The sequence below is a fragment of the Denticeps clupeoides genome, chromosome 18, assembly GCF_900700375.1.
Source record: "Denticeps clupeoides chromosome 18, fDenClu1.1, whole genome shotgun sequence".
In the NCBI taxonomy this organism is placed as follows: Eukaryota; Metazoa; Chordata; class Actinopteri; order Clupeiformes; family Denticipitidae; genus Denticeps; species Denticeps clupeoides.
The window spans coordinates 16,369,362-16,390,669 of NC_041724.1; the positions used below are offsets into that span (position 1 = coordinate 16,369,362).

The 21,308-nt window shown below is 41.4% G+C and overlaps 2 protein-coding genes across 4 annotated transcripts; one reads left to right on the forward strand and one right to left on the reverse strand.

Annotated features, from left to right (window-relative positions):
* Positions 1-2: 2 nt before the first annotated feature.
* atp1b4 (ATPase Na+/K+ transporting subunit beta 4) lies at positions 3-8,232 on the reverse strand. 2 transcript variants are annotated; one of them, XM_028959524.1, is made up of 9 exons: positions 8,047-8,232; positions 7,723-7,789; positions 6,094-6,331; positions 3,164-3,292; positions 2,860-2,964; positions 2,208-2,407; positions 1,741-1,797; positions 1,567-1,659; positions 3-1,466 (listed from the first exon to the last, which is right to left on the reverse strand). In XM_028959524.1, exons 2-9 carry the CDS (start codon positions 7,786-7,788, stop codon positions 1,305-1,307), a joined length of 1,050 nt encoding a protein of 349 aa, XP_028815357.1. In that variant the 5' UTR covers position 7,789; positions 8,047-8,232; the 3' UTR covers positions 3-1,304. The 2 variants fall into 2 exon arrangements, with proteins under 2 accessions (XP_028815357.1, XP_028815355.1); XM_028959522.1 differs by having other exon boundaries at positions 7,723-7,792; positions 8,047-8,231.
* On the forward strand, positions 8,230-17,671 carry tmem255a (transmembrane protein 255A). Of its 2 annotated transcripts, none has more exons than XM_028959526.1 (9): positions 8,230-8,371; positions 11,233-11,375; positions 12,279-12,341; positions 13,734-13,823; positions 13,906-13,971; positions 14,047-14,135; positions 15,356-15,521; positions 16,291-16,434; positions 16,943-17,671. In XM_028959526.1, the coding sequence occupies exons 2-9, from the start codon at positions 11,277-11,279 to the stop codon at positions 17,084-17,086; spliced, it is 861 nt and encodes a 286-aa protein (XP_028815359.1). In that variant the 5' UTR covers positions 8,230-8,371; positions 11,233-11,276; the 3' UTR covers positions 17,087-17,671. The 2 variants fall into 2 exon arrangements, with proteins under 2 accessions (XP_028815359.1, XP_028815358.1); XM_028959525.1 differs by lacking the exon at positions 8,230-8,371 and adding an exon at positions 9,662-9,995.
* The last annotated feature ends 3,637 nt before the right edge of the window (positions 17,672-21,308 follow it).

Sequence of the window (21,308 nt, forward strand, 5' to 3'; positions counted from 1 at the left end):
AATGAGTTAATTCAGTTCCATGTTTATTGTTTACATCACTATGACATTACGTGTGCTCCTCTGTAAAATGTGTTTTTGCACACTTTTTCGGTCCGCCAGTGAAGATTTCAATGCTGAATCACCAAGCTGTTAAGCAGTTGCCAGTGTACACCTATCCCATCACAGTTAATGTTTGATTGTTCCTTGTCAACATTTTCAAATACTATTAATAAATAATATTGTCTGAATCCCTTCAGGTATTTCATAAGAGAACAACTATGACAAAGAGAGAGTGTGTGTTGGGTTTTTTTTTCTAGCTTTTAGTGGCTTGTGTGTGTCTAATTTGCAGAGACAGGTTTGTTGCTAGTCTTGGTTTGTTGCCTCCTTTAATCTATATCATGGCATGAATCTGCTGTTGGCACAGTTATACAATTATGTATTAGAAAAAAATTCTATATAGTTAAAACTATATATATTATATATATATAAAAATATAGGAATGATTAATTCTAAACCACTGCAGCCTGTTATCTTGTTTTAAAGGAGTAAGCAGACTCCGGTACAGTACAACTGAACTCTATGGAAAATAATGATCTGCATAATTTTCTAATACAGAGGTCACTGTTGGACATTTTTTCTTTTTTTAAGATGGTGTAACGCCTGTTCGAAGTAAGGAGTAAGATATCACGAGACGTGTATAAAATGTTTATGGAGCCCTGAACTATAAAAAAACGACAAGCTACTGTTGTCACACAAGCCACCTTTGCTGTGCACCCAGATGGGTCTCTGCCAGCTCGGGTCAGCAATGCAAGTTTACATAAAAGGCCCCATTATAGCAAATGCCCGCATGGCTAAAACTGGCAGTGGTTCAAAATGAAAACAACAACAAAATTGTGCAAGATTTCTCTTTTCCAAACTGTACAGCAACCTCTAGGTTTTATGTGAAATGTCTGTGTGTGACATATTAGCTACAACCTACCATACATGGCAGTAATTTTTTTTCTCTTTAAAAATGCTAAAAACAATTATCTAGACTAAATGCTACTTTACCTAGAATAAATTGGATATGCATTTGCAGGCACAATTTTGCAGCCCATGCGGTTGATTCTGGTGTTGTGTGTTGAAGTTGGCCTACAGCATTAAATTGTCAGGCTCTGCAAACTACCAGTGGGAGTTCCCAAACAACTGAAATAGTTGCAGGAATAGAGTGAGGTGGAATGGGGGTGTCTACTGATCAAGCAATTTTCTCCATGATGTGCTTTTGGGTTTCATTTGCCGACATTCATAACTTGGCCGACTGTGGCGGGGACGCCGATTAGGGGCAACTATGCGCCCACTTCGAGAGAAAAGGTAACACTCCCCAGGAAGCGGTCAGTTGGGGAATCGTTTATGATGCCCTTGCCGTTGAGTTTGCATTGTACTTGCAGGTGGGTGTCATACTGAAGATAAGGGAATCTCACCGCCACCACGGGAGATGTGTAGTTTACCTGTGATTGGGGGTGGAGGAGAAAGAACAAAGTGAAATTTGCTGCCGCCTTTATAACCATGACTGACCTGAGATATGTTTTAATGGCTGGATGTGCTCACATGTCTCTGTTTCCCGTAGTAAGGGTAGTACATCAGGTTGAAGATGTTTTTTGGAAAAAATTCAAGTTCACCTATGCTTCCTGTTCCCTCTTTCTGAAACAAAAATCATGTGATCTCCACGTTAAATCATAAAACATTTCATTCCAAATGAATGCTGTGAGTTTAGACAGGTACCTTAAGTGTGCAGGTCACATTTACAGGAACACCTTTACCAGGTAAGTAGCCAAGAATCTGCAAAAATCAGATTGACATGGCAACTTTTCGAAGGGCTATACAATAACTTGGCAAAAGTTGGGTTCTTACACAGTTCAAATTCACATTTTTACTCCAAACTGAAATCAGAGCAACTAATTCACATTAGTTTGGAAATACAACTTTATTTCCTTTCCCAGACTAATTCGAAATTTGAAAATGGTAAATTATATTATTTTATATTTAGTGCAGAAACCCTGCATTACCCACTGTTACCACTAGGTGTACCACTAAGCAGCCTAATCAGAGTTCAGTGGCTTGGTTTTTGCCTTAAGGGTTAAATGTGAAATGGCTCAGTCCACTGCTGGACTGCACAACTGCGCTGTATATAAGTCTGTATATGTAAGTCACTGGAACCCACTGGCTACCTTCCCTGTGTGGCTTCTCACCCGGTTCATTTTCAGGAGGATGCAGGGCTTTCCCAGAGAGTATCCAAAGTGTCGATCTGTGATCCCTGAGCACTCTCCCAACCAGGACCTCTTGAACTGGCATGCCTTCCTTTCTGCACTCTCCTCTTTGTCTTCCTGCATGAAGTATTTGTCTTGCTCACAAGGGATGTTCTTCTTCTCCTGAACAGAGTCGTCATACGCTGAGAAAGAAGCGGAGCGAGAGAAAAGAAGGAGGGTGAAAAGAGGGGCAGGAAAAGGGAGGGGGGGTACTCATAAATAAGCCAAACAGTGGCAGATTGCTGTGGCCTCTGGTCCAAGCAGACCCACACAAAGGCAGGCCCAGGGTGGCTATCCCTCTCTGGATACTCTCAGCCCCCAGCCACCACCCCAACCCCCACAGTCCTTTTCTGTGGGCTGCAATGGTAAAAAAAGAGGAGGGGCAGTGGGGAGCAGATTAGAGTGAAAAATGGAGTTTACCTCCATTCAAATAAACAGTCTCGATGCTTTCTTTTCAAAGGTCCGACACACATTAAACAGCGCAGCTGTGAAGCTGAGGCTACTGTGAAGTACACAGTACAAGGGCATCAAACACGCAGGCATCCACTCATTTGCATGACAATCGTAGTCACGTGAACATGCAGGCTGCACTCACGTTTTAGGTGGGTCTCCAGAGCTTTCACATACTTGATCCAGGAGCTCCGGTCAGAGGCATTAAATGCAATGTCAAAGCCTCCGACGTGGGGAAACATCATCATGCCTTCACGACAAGAGAGGGGGGAAAAAAGAGACATAGGGAATACCTGGTTGATTTTTTTTTTAAGAAAATGTTTAAAAAAAAAATCTTAAATAAAATGGCTAATTGTTAACCTCAAACAACCGATACATTTATTACAGCTTGGGGTTGGTGAAGAGTAAAGTTCTCTAGGCAGATTCATAATAAACATGTACATAATTACCTGGCGGCATCACTCTATCATTGTAGGTAGGTTTGTAAGGGCTGATGGACCACATTAGGCAGCACATACAAGCAGCAAACATGGCTGCCAAGAAGATGTACAATGCCGAATAGAACAGGAGGATGAGGCCTTTGGAGCAACCACACAATAAATGGAGTGAGATTTTCATTTTTGTCACTATTGTGCAACATTCCATCATCATTTCCTGAGCCTCTACAATTACCAAAGATTTTAATAACATTAGATTCACCATCTTCACCCAATAGCACTTCAGGTATTGTTGGTGGAAAAGTATATAATTATTACGTCAATATGACAATCAGTAATGGATGAAGTACATGAACCGTATACTTAAGGGTAAAGTTGAAATATTACTCCAGTAAAAGTATGTCCTCCCTTTAAACTTCTTTTTGAGTACAAAGGTATTAAGTATTTGTGTGATTTAGTTTGACACAACAATATTTTGGCAGACTGTCTTTAATAACTATTAAATTAATCATGAGTACAAAACATTGGCGATAAAACTATTTCCACGATTACACGATTTAAGATTTTAATAAAAACTGGTATTAAACGTATGTATTTCTCATTAAATATATTGCATCTGTGTGTTTATGGCCAAATAATATTTTGCAAAAGGAAGTATGTGTTTCAATAAATTAATTCACAAATGCATATGTGTATATGTTTTGATATTTTAGTCATGCATTTCCCCACAAAGCTAGCAATGTGTTGCTCATTTCCTAGTTTTGACCTGTTACATATTGAACAAGAAAAAAAGGAATGACAGACTTTGCCAAACATAGTGAAGTGTTCCCTTGAAAAACAGTTCACTAAATTGACTTCAGTACTGTCAACAACTAAAGAAAAGCTCCAGACCAGCTCCACATTTGATTAACATTGGCTAGCTAAATTATTTTAAATCTATGATACACACATGGACTATGACGTCTCTACAGTTTATACATCGTTTTGCAGAACCGAACATCAGAAAGAATTGTGTGTATACACACAAAAATATGTGCCTCTGTTGCCTTTACAGCAGGCCACATCAGATCCTATCACACAAGATAGATTTTTAAACAGTAACTTAAAGGCAAGCTTCATTTCCCGGTTACACATAATAAAACACTTTATGGTGCACACTATAAAAGACGTTTTGAGGTGGTAGTTTGCACTTTTATTTCTCGCTGTTCAATTCTGATTCAGTAGCTTCAGAAATCTTCACTAAAAAGCAAGTTTAGTAGGATCTCTGCAGAGATAACATTCTACTGTTTCAAAGAAGTAGAAATTATTCGGGTCAGTTGTCTGGCGTATGGCCTCATCTTGTCGCAAGGCCCCTTTGACTGATTCCATAATAAAAGCCAGCGCAGACCATTCATCTTTAATTTTCAATTAACTGTCTATTAGTAACTGATCAGACAAAAACTTGTCTCCAAAACCTAGAGGCTTTCGCAGTGCAGACAATTTCACAGGGACTTGCTGCAGCCAGCTCTTATGTCCCCAGGCCACAAAGGCCTTTCTGTTCTAGCCCAGTGAGAATTCTCCCAGCTGTCCTTTCACTGGAGGACAGAGCGAACCTCCGGTTGCCATCAGAGTGACAGTCTTTTGCAGCCATACAGACCAGGGCCAGCTCCAAGGAGCTCGATCACCCCACTCTGGCATTGTGTCTCCCCTCCACACTTTCTATTCAACGAACACACATCACAGACCCGGCCTCCGCTCCGGTTACAGGAAAGAGGGAGACAAGGTGTACACTGGCCTAAGCTTGCAGAACACTGCTTCAGCCTGATTTTTCAAGAAAGGCAGCTGGAGTTTTTTTTTCTACAAATTTGTTGTATATGCAGCATACATTTTGTTACTTAGAAAAATCTATACAGGTCATAAGGTACATTTTGTGGGGTTTCTATTATTTTGTTATGTGCAAACACTCATGGGAGGGTTGGCATATGGCAGCCAAGAGGGATTCTGTGGAACTAGTGGCTGTGCCATCATCAGTGACTCTGCAAAACCTTCCCGGGAAGTGGATCCAGCCAAGTCAAGTGAGTGTTCAAGGCTGGGACCGAGATAGGGAAGGAAGGAGAGAGCCGTGGAAAAAAAAATTACGCGTGTGTGGTTCCATGTTTGGGCCAGCTCTCTGAAGCCACAAGCATGTTGAAGACGGCCTGGGGTCGTAAGGGCTTTGGGAAAGGAGCAGGGGAAGGCACGGTAGGGGAATGTGATTTCTGGCCAGCACATGGCCTGTGACAGTGCACCCCCACTGGGGACCATTCCCCAGGCAGTCTGTTTTTGTCAAGATTTCTTCTAAATGATCTGTGCACCTATCTAAACACTGAAGCTGCATACACACTTGTAAGCACAAGCACACACACACACACACACACACACACATTTCCTTTAGCGACCAAGAAGATCGGCTCTAGTTCTTTCACTATTCTGTCCAACAAAAAAATACTTTTTTAAAAAGACAAATAAATCTAAAACAACTGAATGAAATATTCTGGATTTCCACTTTTGTTTTCCAGACTTTCCCAGGACAGTTTCCAGGACAGAAAGGAGTAACCCTTCAACTACATTTGTAATAAAACATTTTAGCAAAATGATGTACACCGGCTGCATCACTTTCCAGTTCTGTCACTGAAAAAGTCTTGAAGGGAGCGCTGAAATGAGCTTATTAGTACAATGCAGCACACAAATCAGTGAAACTATTCTACAGGATGACTGTACAATAATGTTTTTTTAATTAAAAAGGCTATATATATATGATTTGTATTACTATTAGTGTTATCATTATTAGATAGATCATTTTAATAAATGGTTAAATCATAGTGATATAATACAAAGAATTTTCTTGATGAGTAAAAACATTTTTACACAATAAAATACCTTGATTGAACTCTACCCTTAAGTTGTCACCCTCTCCTACTCACTCCAGCTTTTGCCTGAACGGCCCATGAACTCCTTGGTCTCTGGGTTCCATAGGTATCTCTTCAAGGAATCAATCTGCTCATGTAGGGTCCTCTTGGGCTTTGGCTTGGGCTTCCAGCGCTCAAAATTCAGGTCGTCCTGCTCCAGCGGCTGGTGCTCCACCAGGCCTTCCTGCTCCACCTCCATGGCTTCGGCCAGCTCGTGGTGTCGGTGCCCTTCAGAGGCCTGTCGGCGAAGAGGCTGCTGGTGGAGAGGAGCCAGTGAGACTGACAAGACTGTCTGTATAGCACCGCTGTCTCTGCCTAACTAGCCCCAATGCTCCCAGAGTTCCATTGGTTATTAGGCAATATTTTTGGATTCCTGCGGTCTAGAAAGTGTAAACAACAATCAGGTGCTCCACAAGGCTACATGGTCCACACTGGTTCACAAGAACCCAACCCATGAGAAAGACACACTGATTCCTGTCACCAAAAACAAACTTGTGTAATAAATTATGACTTTTTTCCCACTGCATTGTGTTTTTCTTTGGAATTTGATGTGGCCCTACTGGCAGCTGAAGACAGAGGAGGCCCTTTTGACCCTGGTGACCCTCGTTGGGAGAGCTAACCTCAGCACACCAAGCAGCAACTGCACAAGGACGACATGATCACGCGCAAACCAGATGTTCCATGGGTGACTCTGGGCCCTGGGTCCCAACGCACAGCCAACAAACAGAGACCTCAGCGGACCACCGGGGACACCAGGTCCACTGAAGATGAGCCACAACCCCCAAACACAAATGAAGAACACACGCTACAACACACTCACATTTCACACGCTGTATCTCATTTGTTTAATTTCTTTCACTTAGTGCACACGACAAACTATAAATTATTTTCATAAAGTGATCAGATGATCACCATTAAAACGGATCTGCAGTTCTAGTTCATTTGTTGTTTCCCACTGGTCAGCTCTATATGAACAATCCACATTAGCTATGCAAACTGAACATTCTTTATTACATTGCCTTCATTAATCCTCTGTGTACTTCGTTCTCAAACTGTGATACCATTGGTGGTACTCGAGCTCCCTCTGGTGGTACGACATGAGATTCTGAGATTCTTGCAAATATCCACCGCTGAACTGTAGAAATTATTCTTAATATGCAATACAGTTAATATCCTCACTTGCTGTGTGTTTGGCAGTGTTGTTAACAATAACAATCAGTAGAAAGTAATATTCATATTACACTTAAAATAAGTAAAAAATGTGTCGTTTGTTTAATGTGTTTTCTCGCCTTTCAGACATCAAAAAATATGCTCTTTGAAACTAAGCAATCTAATTTATGCTTATGAGTTCATTGTTTTTTACTACTTTACCATAATACTACTGTCAGCAGGTTTGTTTGGTTTATTTACATTGCTGCAATGGCAATTCTGTGCATGAATGAAATTGCCTGGTGAGTAAAATGGTGAAAGCTTGGAGAAACCAATATTTTGGGAGGTGGTACTCGTGAAAAGTTATAGAGGAGCACTGATCTATATCCTTCTGGAAAGCTTTCACCTACATTTAAACATGTTTTGAAGCATGGGCTATAAAATTGTATTCGACGCGCGCAAAAAAAAAAAAAAAAAAACTCTGAATGAACTCACCGCTTTGGGCGCTACGTTTTCACGGAGCTCTTCCTCTGCCCCGCCCGCGGTGGTGTTGGGCTCCATGCTTCTTCACAGAGAAAAAGGGTAATTGTTAAACCAATCACACACACGACCGTCCCCGCCGAACCCACTAAGCGCCACGTCCTGCAGCAGCGACAGCGTGCATATTACAGCAAACCTCCATATTTCGGGGAATCCACGCGGGTGGGGGGGGGGGGGGGGGGAGTCTCGACTCATATCAATATGCATTTGTGGTAAATCTACCTGCAAGTTACAAAACGGCGAAATAAATGAATAAATAAACTAAGGCGAAATTGGTACCGGATTGGTTTAGCCGACGTCTTCGAGGAGAGAGTGGGCCCGATCGCACGAGTTCTGGTCCGCTCAGAAGCTTCTGTCCGCTCGCATCCGAGTGCTTTTGCCCACGCAGCGCGAGCAGGGGACGAGGACCTCTTGGCCACTAAGCGAGCATCATAGTGAATGAGTTTTCGGCCGAAGCGAGAAAGTGGGGGTGGGAGAGAATGTACAGGGGCGCTTTTTTTTTAATCCCCGAGGAAGTTTTGGCAACGGCGAGGATCGCTGTTCGGCGGAATTCTGCACACGCACGAACCAGCCCCGTTGCCTGCCGATGCGAAGGCGACCCAAAGTGCGTAAAAGAAACCAAAAAAAAAAAAAAAACCGTAACCAGCGTGCGATATTGGCGGCAGATGTTTAAATGTCCAGAGGTGCATTGTGCATGCTGCGTTGCATTGTGTGTTTTGCATGAAAATATCCTTTGCAGAACTGTCCAGCTTTTTTGCTTTGAGGATGTTTAGTAATTGTTGCTTTTTTTAATTTTTTTTTTATTTTACTTTTTTTCGAGATGTCGTGTGTTGGGACAGCGTTACAGATTAGCGGAACCCTGCACCGAAAAGTGGAATAGTTGCCAGTGGGGATCCCAGGTTGGGAGAGTTTACCGAGTTGGGTGATCAGTATCCTGGTCACGTTGAGCTCAGTTAGTTTGAGGAGCCGCGTTTTTTTCCTACCATGAAAAGAGAAATGGCGTCATGGAAAATCTCCCCTTTTTCTTTCCTCTTCTTCTTCATTCTTTTTTAAACCAAGCGCTTGGACTTAAGAGCCTTATTGGCTTTTGGCGTCTGAAGGACATGATTGAATTCCCGCATGTTTCCGGTTAAAAATAAAAAACTAGCATAGAACAAAAGTGCAGAAAAGTACACCAGAAAATAGAAGAAAGGTAAAACGGTTAAATGAAATACAGATGTGTTTCAAAAACGTTTCCTTGACGCGTTTCAATATGTACGTTTACGTACAGGTATTTTTTTTGTAATTCTAGTTTAATTAAATGTAAAATATGTAATATAAGTTACATCATTGTTTTTGATGTAGACCTTAACTTCTATCCGCCGAACTATATACATATTAGTGATACCGACTAAATAGTGCAACGTCTGGCGAAATATTGCAATCGTTTTTGTATACTGCTATATTTGTCATCAAAATTGTTTATGCGAATCAATCGTACAACCATCTTATAAAACATACAATTATTTACAGGCCCTGCATTGTGGGTAGTATAGGTAGGTGGAGTTGTATAGGACAATCCTTTCCGAATCAAACTGTAAGCCTTGTTAGAAAAAGTCTAATTTGCGTCCATCAACAAACGGAAACATAATTCTCTTTCTGTGTGTTGATATTCTCGCTCATTTACTATGAACATGCTGCAGAAAACCACGGTCCCTGCTGTACACATTCTTTGCCAACAGGTGGTGCTGTTTCGTGATTTGAAGTTAAAACGATTGACTTAAAAAAAAAAGGACTGCTGGACAACTTTGACAAATAAGCCCCAGCAAACGATCCAAGACGATCCATTTGTAAAAGATTCCTTCCACAGATCGGTTAGATATGTACACGTCAGCCGTTCGTTGCGTGCTCCACACGGAAGGGTAGCGGGAGCGTGGGGAGCATGCGCAGTTGTGCTTCCGCTAGCCGAGGGTCGCCGCGGCCGACGGGACGCGTGCGGTGGACATGTCCACTCCGCGCACCAAAGCAAACGGGACATCCCTGGCAGCGTGAAGGGAGGGGTCATCAATGCCGCCCCCCAGCGAGGCGTTTGTACACAGCGCTTAACTGTAGACTGTGTGATGGCAGATTCATATTTTTCCTCTTCTTCTAACCACAAGTCGAATTCGGCTGATCCTCACGTGTGTGAGCCAAAATGCCTGCAGGACTGAATCCGCAAGCCAGTGGAGTAACTCTCTCCGATGCAGTGGGTACGTGGGCAAGGTCAATGCAGAAACCACGGGATCGTCCGCGAATCGCCCGTTTAGCGGATTTCTGTTTCATCTTCGTTCGTTTTTCCTTCGTTCGGTTGACTTCAATATAAAGAAGAGAAAATATTCTAGGCCCTCACTTCTTTAAACCCATTGTTAATGTTTAAATTAAAGCGTCGTTGTGGTTAGACGGGCAGCAATAAGGAAGTCGGGGATTTATTGCAAAGTTAAAAACTGTCCTTTGGTTGGTGTCATTTTCTGGAGGTGCCGCTGCAGGTTTTTAACCAATAGATATATTATTGTGAACGATGAGCTGTATAACGCAGGGAAACGTTGCCTGATAGATCCCGTAAATATTGCCACCGATGTATAGACGGTAAATCTACCGGCGCTAGGTTCCAGTGGTAATCCCACCCCCCTCTTGAAATGATGGTGTTAGGGGGATATTCGCTCCCTGGTTTTAAAACGATCCTTCGTTTCTGAAACCACAAACCTATACTGTACGTTTTGGGGACACGCCGCTTCTTTTGTGACATGACACAGCAGGCGACGTGTCTCTTTTTTTGTTGTTTTGTGCGTAACGGTTGAACCCACGCGGTCGTAAGGGAGCGTGTAAAAAGTGCGTTCGCATGGAAGTACGAACGAGGGAGTCGTTGTTTATCCCAGACCAGCTGTGATTTTCATCTGTCTGCTTGTTTTCACAGCCAGATTTCATGAATAGAAAGGAAAACAAAAAACTGTCTCGTAGTAAAACAGATTAAGTACTCATTGCTCTAGGATCTTTTTATTTCACAAAAGTTCATTTAAAGTTCATTTTAGTGCATACTTTAAGGTTTTTAGTTATTAACATGCTGTGTTTTTAGTATGTTTTTGTTTATATCAGCATATTATAAGCATATGTTAGTTTTCATTTGTTGCTTGTCAATCATTCAAATGAACAAACAATCATTTTCAAAGTTTAATGGTTTTTGTAAAGCCTTGTTAAAATTGGCTGAAAAAAGAGTGAAATCTGCACCATAACCTTCTACCAAATGTAAAAATTGCACATTAATAAATGAGCCAGTTTGATATTGCTGTAGAATGTCTTCAGCCCTGTGAAGCAGTCAGTGTCAGTGATTTTGGATAATGGGTGGAAAGAGTATGAATAATGAATTTAAAATGAGTAGTCAGTGAATGTCCATATAAAACTGAAGATGAAGTCTAATTGATGTCTAATAGGATGTCCTGTTGCCAACAGGTTCATTCAAGCGAAGAAAGAGGAAGTCCATTATCGTCACTGGGATGCTGCTTGTCGTCTCTGTGCTTATCCTGGTCTTTGGGCTTGCAGCGACTACAAGGACACAGAACATTACTGTTGGAGGCTACTATCCTGGGGTTATTGTGAGTACTTTCTATGTGTGGGGGGGATTTAATTAGATAGTATTGGTTTAGTCCCCCAAAACATTGCTTGAGACATGATTTCAATTGGAAGTCTTATATGGAGTCAGTCATCTCTATATGGAGTCAGTCATCAAGACTAGAGTAAAAGAAAATATTAACAGATATTAACAAATCAAAAGCTAACTGTTTTAATCAATGACTGCAGATGTAAAGGTTTTAGACGTGGAAAATAGGAAATTTTAGCTCAACAATTTTGTTACAGTCATCTTCTGACATTCTCAGAACTGAACCACTTTTATTAGTATTGGTTTATATGTGGTAAAGTAAACCTAGAATTAAAAAATAATAATATGGTTACTAACCTTGAATTTGGAAGTTCATGATTTTTTTTTGTTGACCTACATTGCACAGGTATACAGAGTGCAGTTGCTGGGTGTAAAGTAATGTATAAATGTCAAAAGGTTTGGTTACCATACTTACAATGCTGCCTTTGGAATGCCAGTTAAAATGGAATAGGGAGACATGTTTAGAACCTTAGGGTACATGCTAGAAGCTAAATAAGCATATTTGAGGAGTTGTATTTCAAGTGCTTGTTTTTACTCTTGCAAAGGGGCGTAGCTGAACGCGAAGGTTCTGCAACAAAAAATTAAAATGAGGGGAAAAAAATCTCATTCAATTTATGAGGCCAGATATATTTTGGATTTTTCATGTGGGCCCAGAGGCAAACAAAATGCCACTGACCATTTCAGTTCTGGTTTGGTTGAGTGTGAACAATTTGCTGTATTTTTAAAACTGTTAATCTTGTCATATACTTACCTTGACTAAATTCGTTTTGCTGTTTACTCTGATATTTTTGTATGATATCATTATGGGGCCCATGTTATATTCTGTTTTTATTTTCAGCTTGGGTTTGGCTCTTTTCTTGGGATAATTGGAGCCCATTTGATTGAAAACAAGAGACAGATGGTAAGAGGTTTTTAGTTTTTAGTTTAGTTTAGGCATCCTTTTCCCGTGTTCATTGCTCACACAAAGACTTTTTAAAATTCTGGTGCTGTTATTAAAAATAACTACACTAAAAATACTCATTTACTTGTGCATTTGTTTATATACATTTGGGTTGTGGGAGGAGTGGGGAGTGAGTATCAGAACATGGGTTTCTTTAGAGAAGCACCCAGAAATAGCCTGCTGTAAGAGGAGGAGGCTGGGTTTCCGGGCAGGAATGTGAGATGGTAGTCAGAGGGGAATAAGTGCCACTCACTGGTTTATGCTTATAAATTTAAGAGAAGGGCAGGCCTGAAAACTACTTTGGGTATAAAGGAAGGTGTATGAGGTCGACCACACAAGGATGGATTTCAGAACATAGCTGTCACTGGGGGGGCTTGACTAATGTAAAGAACACTGAAGTAAATCATAATGCTTTGACCCAGAATGACAGTATTTTGAATGGCTCACTTACCTTCAGCTCTTGAATCCATGTCTAACTGAACGTGAAGGATAATTTGCTTACTGCAGCAAAAGTAGGGGTAGACAGATCAAATGTATTATATAATGAATGGATATTTCACTGAAAGATGTTGCACAAACAAATACATATCAGCAAATAATGTTTGATGCGGAAAATCAAACCATGAGATCCAAAATTTTGTTATGAATGATTGATGGCATCATTAATCATGGTGAAGACTAATACATTTTTACAGAGTGATATTGGACAACAATACTTTAATAAACCAGATATGTATTGATTGTCAGCCCTCACTGTGTAGCTTCCATGAATTGAATTTGAAATGTTTTCATTGTGGTTTGTTCAAAAACAGAAATAATAATTACACTCGTGTCAAGTGTTCCAGAGACTCTTGTCTAATGATTAACAATCCAGAAATGAAAATACTTTTTTTAGTTTCAGAACTAGTGTTAACAACCCTGATATAATCCATTCCCACTAACTCTATCTTTGCTCTCGCTGAGACATGCTAAATGCTAACAATTAATGAATGTCTCCCACACGGGGCATGACCCAGAATGCTGTACAGAACCAGAATCACATTTACAGGCCAACTGCATTAACACACAGAAAGAAGTCTCTGTTCTGCTAGGCTAGCCCAAGCAGTACATTAAAATCTATAGTGTAAAAAACAATACAATGTTTAAAAAAGAAACAGTAAAGTTATATAGAGTAAATAATATTGTCCATATTAAATTAGTCTAATTAATTTTTTAGTAATAGAATAAAGAATAGCACGATGAATGGTTTACAATATAGATGTATATTATCCAGGCAAAACTAAGGTGTTTTTGAATAACATTATGAATTTTTGATGTTCTTTGAATTTTTTTTTTTTTTTTTTTTTTTTACAGTTGGTAGCCTCCATTGTGTTTATCAGCTTCGGTGTGGTTGCAGCCTTCTGCTGTGCCATTGTTGATGGTGTTTTTGCAGCCAGGCACATAGTGAGTACCTTTACCCAAATACTTATTGTGCTTCATGTGTAGTGCCATGTCTACAATGTTTATCCCCACTGATGTCTCACAGGACCTCAGGCCTTTGTATGCTGGTCGGTGCCAGTACTATACCAATGTGTTTGCTGTTGACAAAGACGTGAGTATCTTCTTCAAGATATTTTTGTGCCATATTTTGCCCATACTGGTGTTGAGTGTTTGTGTGTTTGTACAGGTCCTGTGTCAGACTGCCTCTCGGATGTCCTGTAACCTACGTGTGAGGAGCAACACATGTTATTGCTGTGAACTATACCACTGTGGCAAGTGCGTGTGTGCTTCTGTTTCTCTCTCTCTATGGTGTTGATGATTCAGTCATGAATTTATTTAGCATTTTTATTAGTTCCATTTTTAAACTGGATTTGTTGGTTCTGGGCCATGTGTGGCTAGAGTGTGAAATCAAATGCATCTGGGCCATTTTGCCAACTCAACTGGTGGCCTAGCATGTGCTGTGCTATAAAAAAAGGGTGCTTTCACTGATTGTCTTTCAAGAGAGACAACCAGCAACTAGAAGTTTGTCAGTGCACAGTAAAAGGACTTCTTGTGACATGCAGTGTACAGGACCCCACCCTGCATCTTAGTATTCCTTGTGGACCAACCTGTCATGGCACACACTACGCCACCACGCCAGCAGGGGGCAGACACGCTCCCCAACGCCCGACAGACATCTCATTAATTAGTTGGCAACTCCTCAATCTACGACAGGGACATAGAGACGTGGACTCATATGCGATTGAGTTTCGCAGCCTGGCTATTGAGAGTGGATGGGAGGAGAGCGCACTCTCCATCACCAGGGAGTACGAGAAGATCTCAAGCACGAGCTGGTGAACCGCAACAGGGGAACCACACTCAACAAACTCATAAAGCTTGCCACAGCTTTAGACCGGCAACACAACAAGCACCCCCGCTCACCCCTGCTCCAGCCACGGAGGAACCAACGCAGCTTGGACAGCCTTGATTATGCACGTTAATGCGCAGAAATGCAGCAATCTCTGGGGTTGCTGGAAAACTCTGCCGCTTGCCAGGGGCCCGGAGACCCATGATGCGCATGGTGCATACGGTGAAATGTGTCCTCTGCATTTAACCCATCACCCTTAGTGAGCAGTAAAAGGCGCCCAGGGAGCAGTGTAGCAGTGTGTGGGGACGGTGCTTTGCTCAGTGGCACCTCAGTGTAACGGTTGCTCAATCATCACCTGTACATGAAGGGGAAGAAATGCATCTTCCACCTACCAGCACCTCCTTCCTTGGCTTTGTACTCAACCCCCATGGCCTCTCCATGGATCCTGCTAAAGTCTCAGCAGTGGTGGAGTGGCCCCACCCCAGTATGATCAAAGACTTACAACGTTTCCAGGGCGTCGCTAATTTTTCCGTCTGTTCATCGGAAATAACAGTCAGACGGCAGCTCCCCTCACTGGTCATTTCTGGAAAAAAACAACTATAACTCAGACCCTGTTTCTCTTCCTCTCTGTCACCTTTAAACCTTTCAGCAGCCGGATGGAGGTGAGAGGGGGCTACCACGAATACACAGAAGTGCAGAGCTGCCAGGACGTTGTGCACCTCTACCACCTGCTGTGGTCGGCTACAATCCTCAACATCATTGCTCTCTTCCTGGGCATCATCACGGCAGCCGTGCTGGGCAGCTTCAAGGACATGGTGAGGGGGCAGGCATGGACAGGAGTGGACCTGCTTGTGGATTGTGTTGGAGAATACTTCTGCACAAGCACTTTTATCAGAAGAGAAAATTTCTGAGAATACTAAGATAGAGACAAAAAATGTGTTATTTCGTTCAAAGAAATGAGATACATTTACACTTTAAAATGTCTTTCTCCGGGACAATTCTGATTCATAGGTGAATATGTTACCTACTAGGCTACTACCACCCTACTTGAGATACAAGAAGTGGCTTTAGTTGTCAATATACAACCATGTGCAAAAGATGTAAAAAAAGAAAATATTCACAGGGCATCACTTTTTACTTGTTACAACCTTATTCCAAAATGGATTAAATTAACACTGAATTCTAGGCTACTACCACCCTACTTGAGATACAAGAAGTGGCTTTAGTTGTCAATATACAACCATGTGCAAAAGATGTAAAAAAAGAAAATATTCACAGGGCATCACTTTTTACTTGTTACAACCTTATTCCAAAATGGATTAAATTAACACTGAATTCTACACACAAGACTCCAACCTTCTTTAAAGAAGATCCTAGGAGACATTATTTGAAAACCTTATTTTAAATATTGAGACATTGAGCATCTGAGAGAACAATGAGAACATTGTGGAGAATTGTGAATTATTTATGGTTTTATTGAGAAATGTTATGCTTATTGTGTACCAGCAGTGTTATATAACGTTGTCATAATGTTTTTAAATGGCTGAAGCATTTATGAACACACTGCCTGTTCTGTTCTGTCAGATGCCAGCTGCTGCTGCAGACACGTGTGAGCCCGAGCCTCCACCGGTTTCAGCGCCACCAGAACCCCCTGCCCCCACCACCTCCTACACTTCCTACTACAACAGCGCCCCCTGCTTGCCCCCTTATACCGCCTATGACCTGCAGGTATTGACTTTTTTTTTCTCCCCTTTTCTAAATGGGCAGTTTTTAAAGCAAGATTTTACTTTACAAATTGGCCAGTGTTGATACACAGAGTAAAACTAATCCACTTCTTCTTCACAATTACTCCACAATTACACAAACACTTAAAGATGTGTACTTACAACTACTTTACCATTGTGGCAAGTGTGGTATTGTTCTGGGAGAACTGTGGTACAGCTAGTTATCACCACAAATAAAGCTAAAACCTTCTTTATTTCTCAAAAGTATGTACTGATAATTCATCTAACCTTTTTCTTGTCATGATTACCTATTTGATTACCTCTTCCTTTTTACATAAAATGAATCATATTTGAGGATCTTCAAAGCAGTGAACTTTTTCTGTGATGGGGATGATTTTCCTGAAAGTGTTCTTTCACTGAAGGCAACTCTTAAGGAACTGTTTCATAAAACATTAAAACACCTCTAAAGATGTTTCAAACCTCTGACTAGTTGTGTATTTCTTACTGTCTAGGCCTGCAGTATGTACCCTGACTCCTCTGCTCTGTCAGACGACTCTCAGTCTGGGGCCAGCCTCATGTGGCCTAATATGATCCCTCCACGCTACTCGCCACCTTACTACCCTCCAGATGAGAAACCCCCACCATACAGCCCCTAAGGGACCAGCTGGAAGAAAAAGAAGAGGAAGAAGAAGGATTATGTTTCTTTGATTGGTTCAAGGGGCACATGTACATCATCAGGCCGTAAATAACTTTGCTGTTACATGAGGTACTCCTACATAAGCACTGCTGTCATCGTGTAAAGGTGATATATACATATATATCTCACACACACAGACAAATATATATTTCTTTATAGGATGACAGCAGTGCAGATGTGGGAGTACCTCATATATATAATTATATATAAAATTGATTGCCATGTGCCATCCTTCTCTAGAACATAGTCACTGTGCACTCAGTCCATGACTGTTTACAGCTCAGCCTTAAAATGCACTCCAGGGACAGTGACTTCCAGCTTCAGCTACGGTTTCAGCTACTGGGGTGGGATCCCTTGCTCACCGTTTTCAAGGCCTTCTCTTCATCCCAGCCCCATCCTGTGAGCTTCACAGTAGCAAAGAGCTTTCATGGTTTAAACTGCCTTCGGCTTCTGTCATTTGTCTCAGTGTCATATTGCGCCACCCCTCCACCCAAAAAAAAAAAAGTTGCTACATGGTACTTTGTATTACCTTTGGGCAGCTATAGTAGATCACAAGTTGCACAATCTTTAAAGCCCAAATTAATTTTTTCCCTTGTACAGGTACAAATATATTATACATATAATTGATCTAAGTAACATATCTAATGTGTTCACAATAACACCTTACATGTTGAGATGACCTGCTATGTTGTAAATATGTCACCCTACATACTGTACATTTCACATGTTTAACTGGTGCAATCCAAACTTTCCATGGCATTTTCTGTACTCAACTACCAGCAGCTTCACTACATTGTCACCTTGATAGTTATAGTGATGGTTAGTCCAGTCAACTACTGTGCTCTCATTCGTGTGTTTTTTCACATTATAGTGCTGGATGTGTAGCATCAGTAAAATCCCACAAGACCTCTGAAGGTGTCCAATTATCTGCCATTTCGATGTTTTGCAGCCGCTTTTTTAAGTCCACTAATTTGTGAGGTTTGGCCTCCATGGGTTAGACTTGTTTTCCAGCTTATCCCATACATGCTCAATTGGATCAAGATCTGGAGAATTTGGAGGTCAAATTTATTTGCATCGTATTCCTCAAAGCCTTCTGTACAATTATGGTGTTTCATATTCTGCTGAAAGAGACCATCAGATTGTACAGTTGGTCTCCAACAGATTTAGGTAGATTGTAACATCCAGTAACATCCAGATGAAAGGCAACACCCAAGAAAAAAATTTGTGACCAACATGAAGGTTTTTTTTTTAGTAATTGGTCCTACAGTTGCTCCTCTGTAGGATCAGACCAGAAGGGCTAGCCTTCATCCCCACACACTGAAACCACTTCTGGGGAATTCTAAATCCCTCAACTTGCGGAGTTTAAACCCCAAGTCACTTCAACTTCAGGAAATTACTGGTCTATTGATGTTTAATTAATCACCACTGTATCAAGACAATAATCCGTGTTATTCACTTGACCTGTGGATGGTTCCAGCATTATGGCTGATCATTGTTTTTAAGCTTTATGTTTTGGATTCACGGCCTACGATAAAATTCCTTTGTGGTCCAACTGCAGCAGTTTATTTACTTTGGTCAAACTCATGTTTGGTCTCCTGTTTGCTTTATATTTCAATGTGAACGTGTCTTCGTGATGTGCACATTGCTGGGGGTGAATTGGAGGACAATTTATTCTTACTTTTACCATTTTAAAATGGTATTTACTACAATATTCAGCTTTACAGACTTTGTAGAATTTCTTTGTGATGCACAACGTGGGGTAATTCATAGGTAATTATCTCATGTGAAAAGAGAAGGTAAATACACATTGTGTGCCATTACCATGTAATATATCACTGAAGCAATGTCTAGTTGACTGTTAGCAAGATATCAACATGCAAAATGTAAAATACTTTATATTAAAGTATAAATTGCAAACCATTTTGGTTGTGAGTGTACTTTACAATAAAATTGAACAATTCATCATTCAGAAACATGGCACCTGTCAGGTACATATAGTGCATCCAGAAAGTATTTACAGCGCATTTTATGTTACAGCCTTTTTCCAAAGAAATAATTAAACTCTAAATTGATTTTTTTCAACACACAAGACCCTATAATCACAACGTGAAAAATTTACTTGAGGTTTTGACAAATGTATTAAAAATAAAATGTCCATAATCACACATACAAAGTATTCACAGCCTCAGAGTCTATGCACCTTTGGCAGCAATTACAGCCTCAAGTCTTTTTGGAAATGATGCCAAACGTTTGGCCAGTTTGGCTCATTCCTCTTTGCAGCACCTCTCAAGCTCCATCAGGTTAGATGGGAAGCGGCGGTGCACAGCCATTTTAAGATCTCCCCAGAAATGTTCAAATGGATTCAAGTCAGGGCTCTGGCTGGGCCACTCAAGGACATATACAGGGTTGAAATGATATCTTGGCTGTGTGCTTAGGGTTGTTGTCCTGCTGAAAGATGAGTTCAAGAGTGCTCTGAAGCAGGTTTTCATCCAGGATGTCTCTGCACTTTGTTGCAGTCATCTTTCCACTGCATGATGCAGTCTCCACCATGCTTCACTGGTATTGGCCTGGTGATCAGCGGTGCCTGTTTTTTCCCCAAACATGAAGCCTGGCTTTGACATCAAAGAGTTAGTCTCATCGGACCAGAGAATTTTGTTTCTCATGCTCTGAGAGTCTTTCAGGCAGGCAGGCTTCCATGTGACTTTTACTAAAAATTGGCTTCCGTCTGGCCTGGCCTTCTATCATACAGGCCTCTTTGGTGGATTGCTGGGAAGATGGTTGTCCCTCTATAAGGTTCTCTCCAGAGTGACCATCGGGTTCTAGGTCACCTCCCTCACTAAGGCCCTTCTCCTCTGATCATTCTGTTTAGATGGCTGGCCAGCTTTAGGAAGAGGCCTGATGATTTTGAACTACTTTTTCTTGATGGATGATGAAGGCCACCTTCCCCAGATTTGTGCCCTGAGACAATCCTGTCTCGGGGGTCTACAGGCAATTCTTTTGACTTCATGCTTGGTTTGTGCTCTGACATGAACTGTCAACTGTGGGACGTTATGTGGGGGGATTATCCAGGGGATTTGGAATCCTCTCCAGTTCTGGCAGGTTGGATAGTAAACACCCCCAAAGCATGTCTTGTTGGAAGGTAAACCTTCAGCCCAGTCTGAGGTCCTGAGTGCTCTGTAGAAGGATATCCCTGTACTTGGCCGCACTTTCCATCAATTGCAACCAGTTATTCTGTCCCTGCAGCTGCAAAACGCCCCCAAAGCATGATGCTGTTACCATCATGCTTCACAGTTGGGACAGTATTGGACAGGTGATGAGCAGTGCATGTTTTGCCACACATACCGCTTAGAATTAAAGCCAAAAAGTTCTATCTTGGTCTCATCAGACCAGAGAATCCTATTTCTCACCATATTGGAGTCCTTCAGGTGTTTTTTATCAAACTCCATGCAAGGAGAGGCTTCCATCAAGCCACTACAATAAAGCCCTGACTAGTGGAGGACTGCATTGATGGTTGACATTCTCCTATCTCCCTACGGCATCTCTGCAGCTCAGCCACATTGATATTTGGGTTCTTCTTTACCTCTCTCACCAAGGCTCTTCTCCCCCAATAGCTAAGTTTGGCCAGATGGCCAGCTGTAGGTATTTCCAAATGTCTGTCCCAAATGGTTGTTCTGGTTGTCCCAAACGTCTTCCATTCAAGGATTATGGAGGCCACGCTGCACTTAGGAACCTTAAGTGCAGTGGACAATTCTTTGTAACCATGGCCAGATCTGTGCCACAATGAGTTCTTCAGACATTTGCTTTGACCTCATGACTCTCATTTGTCATGCATTGTGAGCTGTAAGGTCTTATATAGACAGGTGTGTGGCTTTCCTAATCTAGTCCAACACAGTATAATCCAACACAGCTGGACTCCAATGAAGGTGTAGAACCATCTCATGGATGATCAGAAGAAATGGACAGCACCTGAATTAAATACGAGTGTCACAGCATAAGATCTTTTTTTTTCTTTGTTAATGGATCTGCAAAAATGTCAACAATTCTGTATTTTTCTGTCAATATGGGGTGTTGGGTAATTGCTGCAATATAACAAAGAGTGAAAAATGTAAGGTCTGAATACTTTCCGTACCCACTGTAGACAGGCGTATGCCTTTCCAAATCATGTCCAATCAACTGATTTT

Excerpts from the sequence above, each read along its gene's own strand:
- atp1b4 (XM_028959524.1), bottom strand. The coding sequence starts at position 7,788 with ATGGAGCCCAACACCACCGCGGGCGGGGCAGAGGAAGAGCTCCGTGAA. Across the intron at positions 2,408-2,859 it reads TCTGGAGACCCACCTAAAAC|CGTATGACGACTCTGTTCAG; the intron begins GTGAGTGCAGCC and ends CTTCTTTCTCAG. Across the intron at positions 1,798-2,207 it reads TCCTCCTGAAAATGAACCGG|ATTCTTGGCTACTTACCTGG; the intron begins GTGAGAAGCCAC and ends TGATTTTTGCAG.
- tmem255a (XM_028959525.1), top strand. The coding sequence starts at position 9,941 with ATGCCTGCAGGACTGAATCCGCAAGCCAGTGGAGTAACTCTCTCCGAT. Across the intron at positions 12,342-13,733 it reads TTGAAAACAAGAGACAGATG|TTGGTAGCCTCCATTGTGTT; the intron begins GTAAGAGGTTTT and ends TTTTTTTTACAG. Across the intron at positions 14,136-15,355 it reads GAACTATACCACTGTGGCAA|CAGCCGGATGGAGGTGAGAG; the intron begins GTGCGTGTGTGC and ends TAAACCTTTCAG.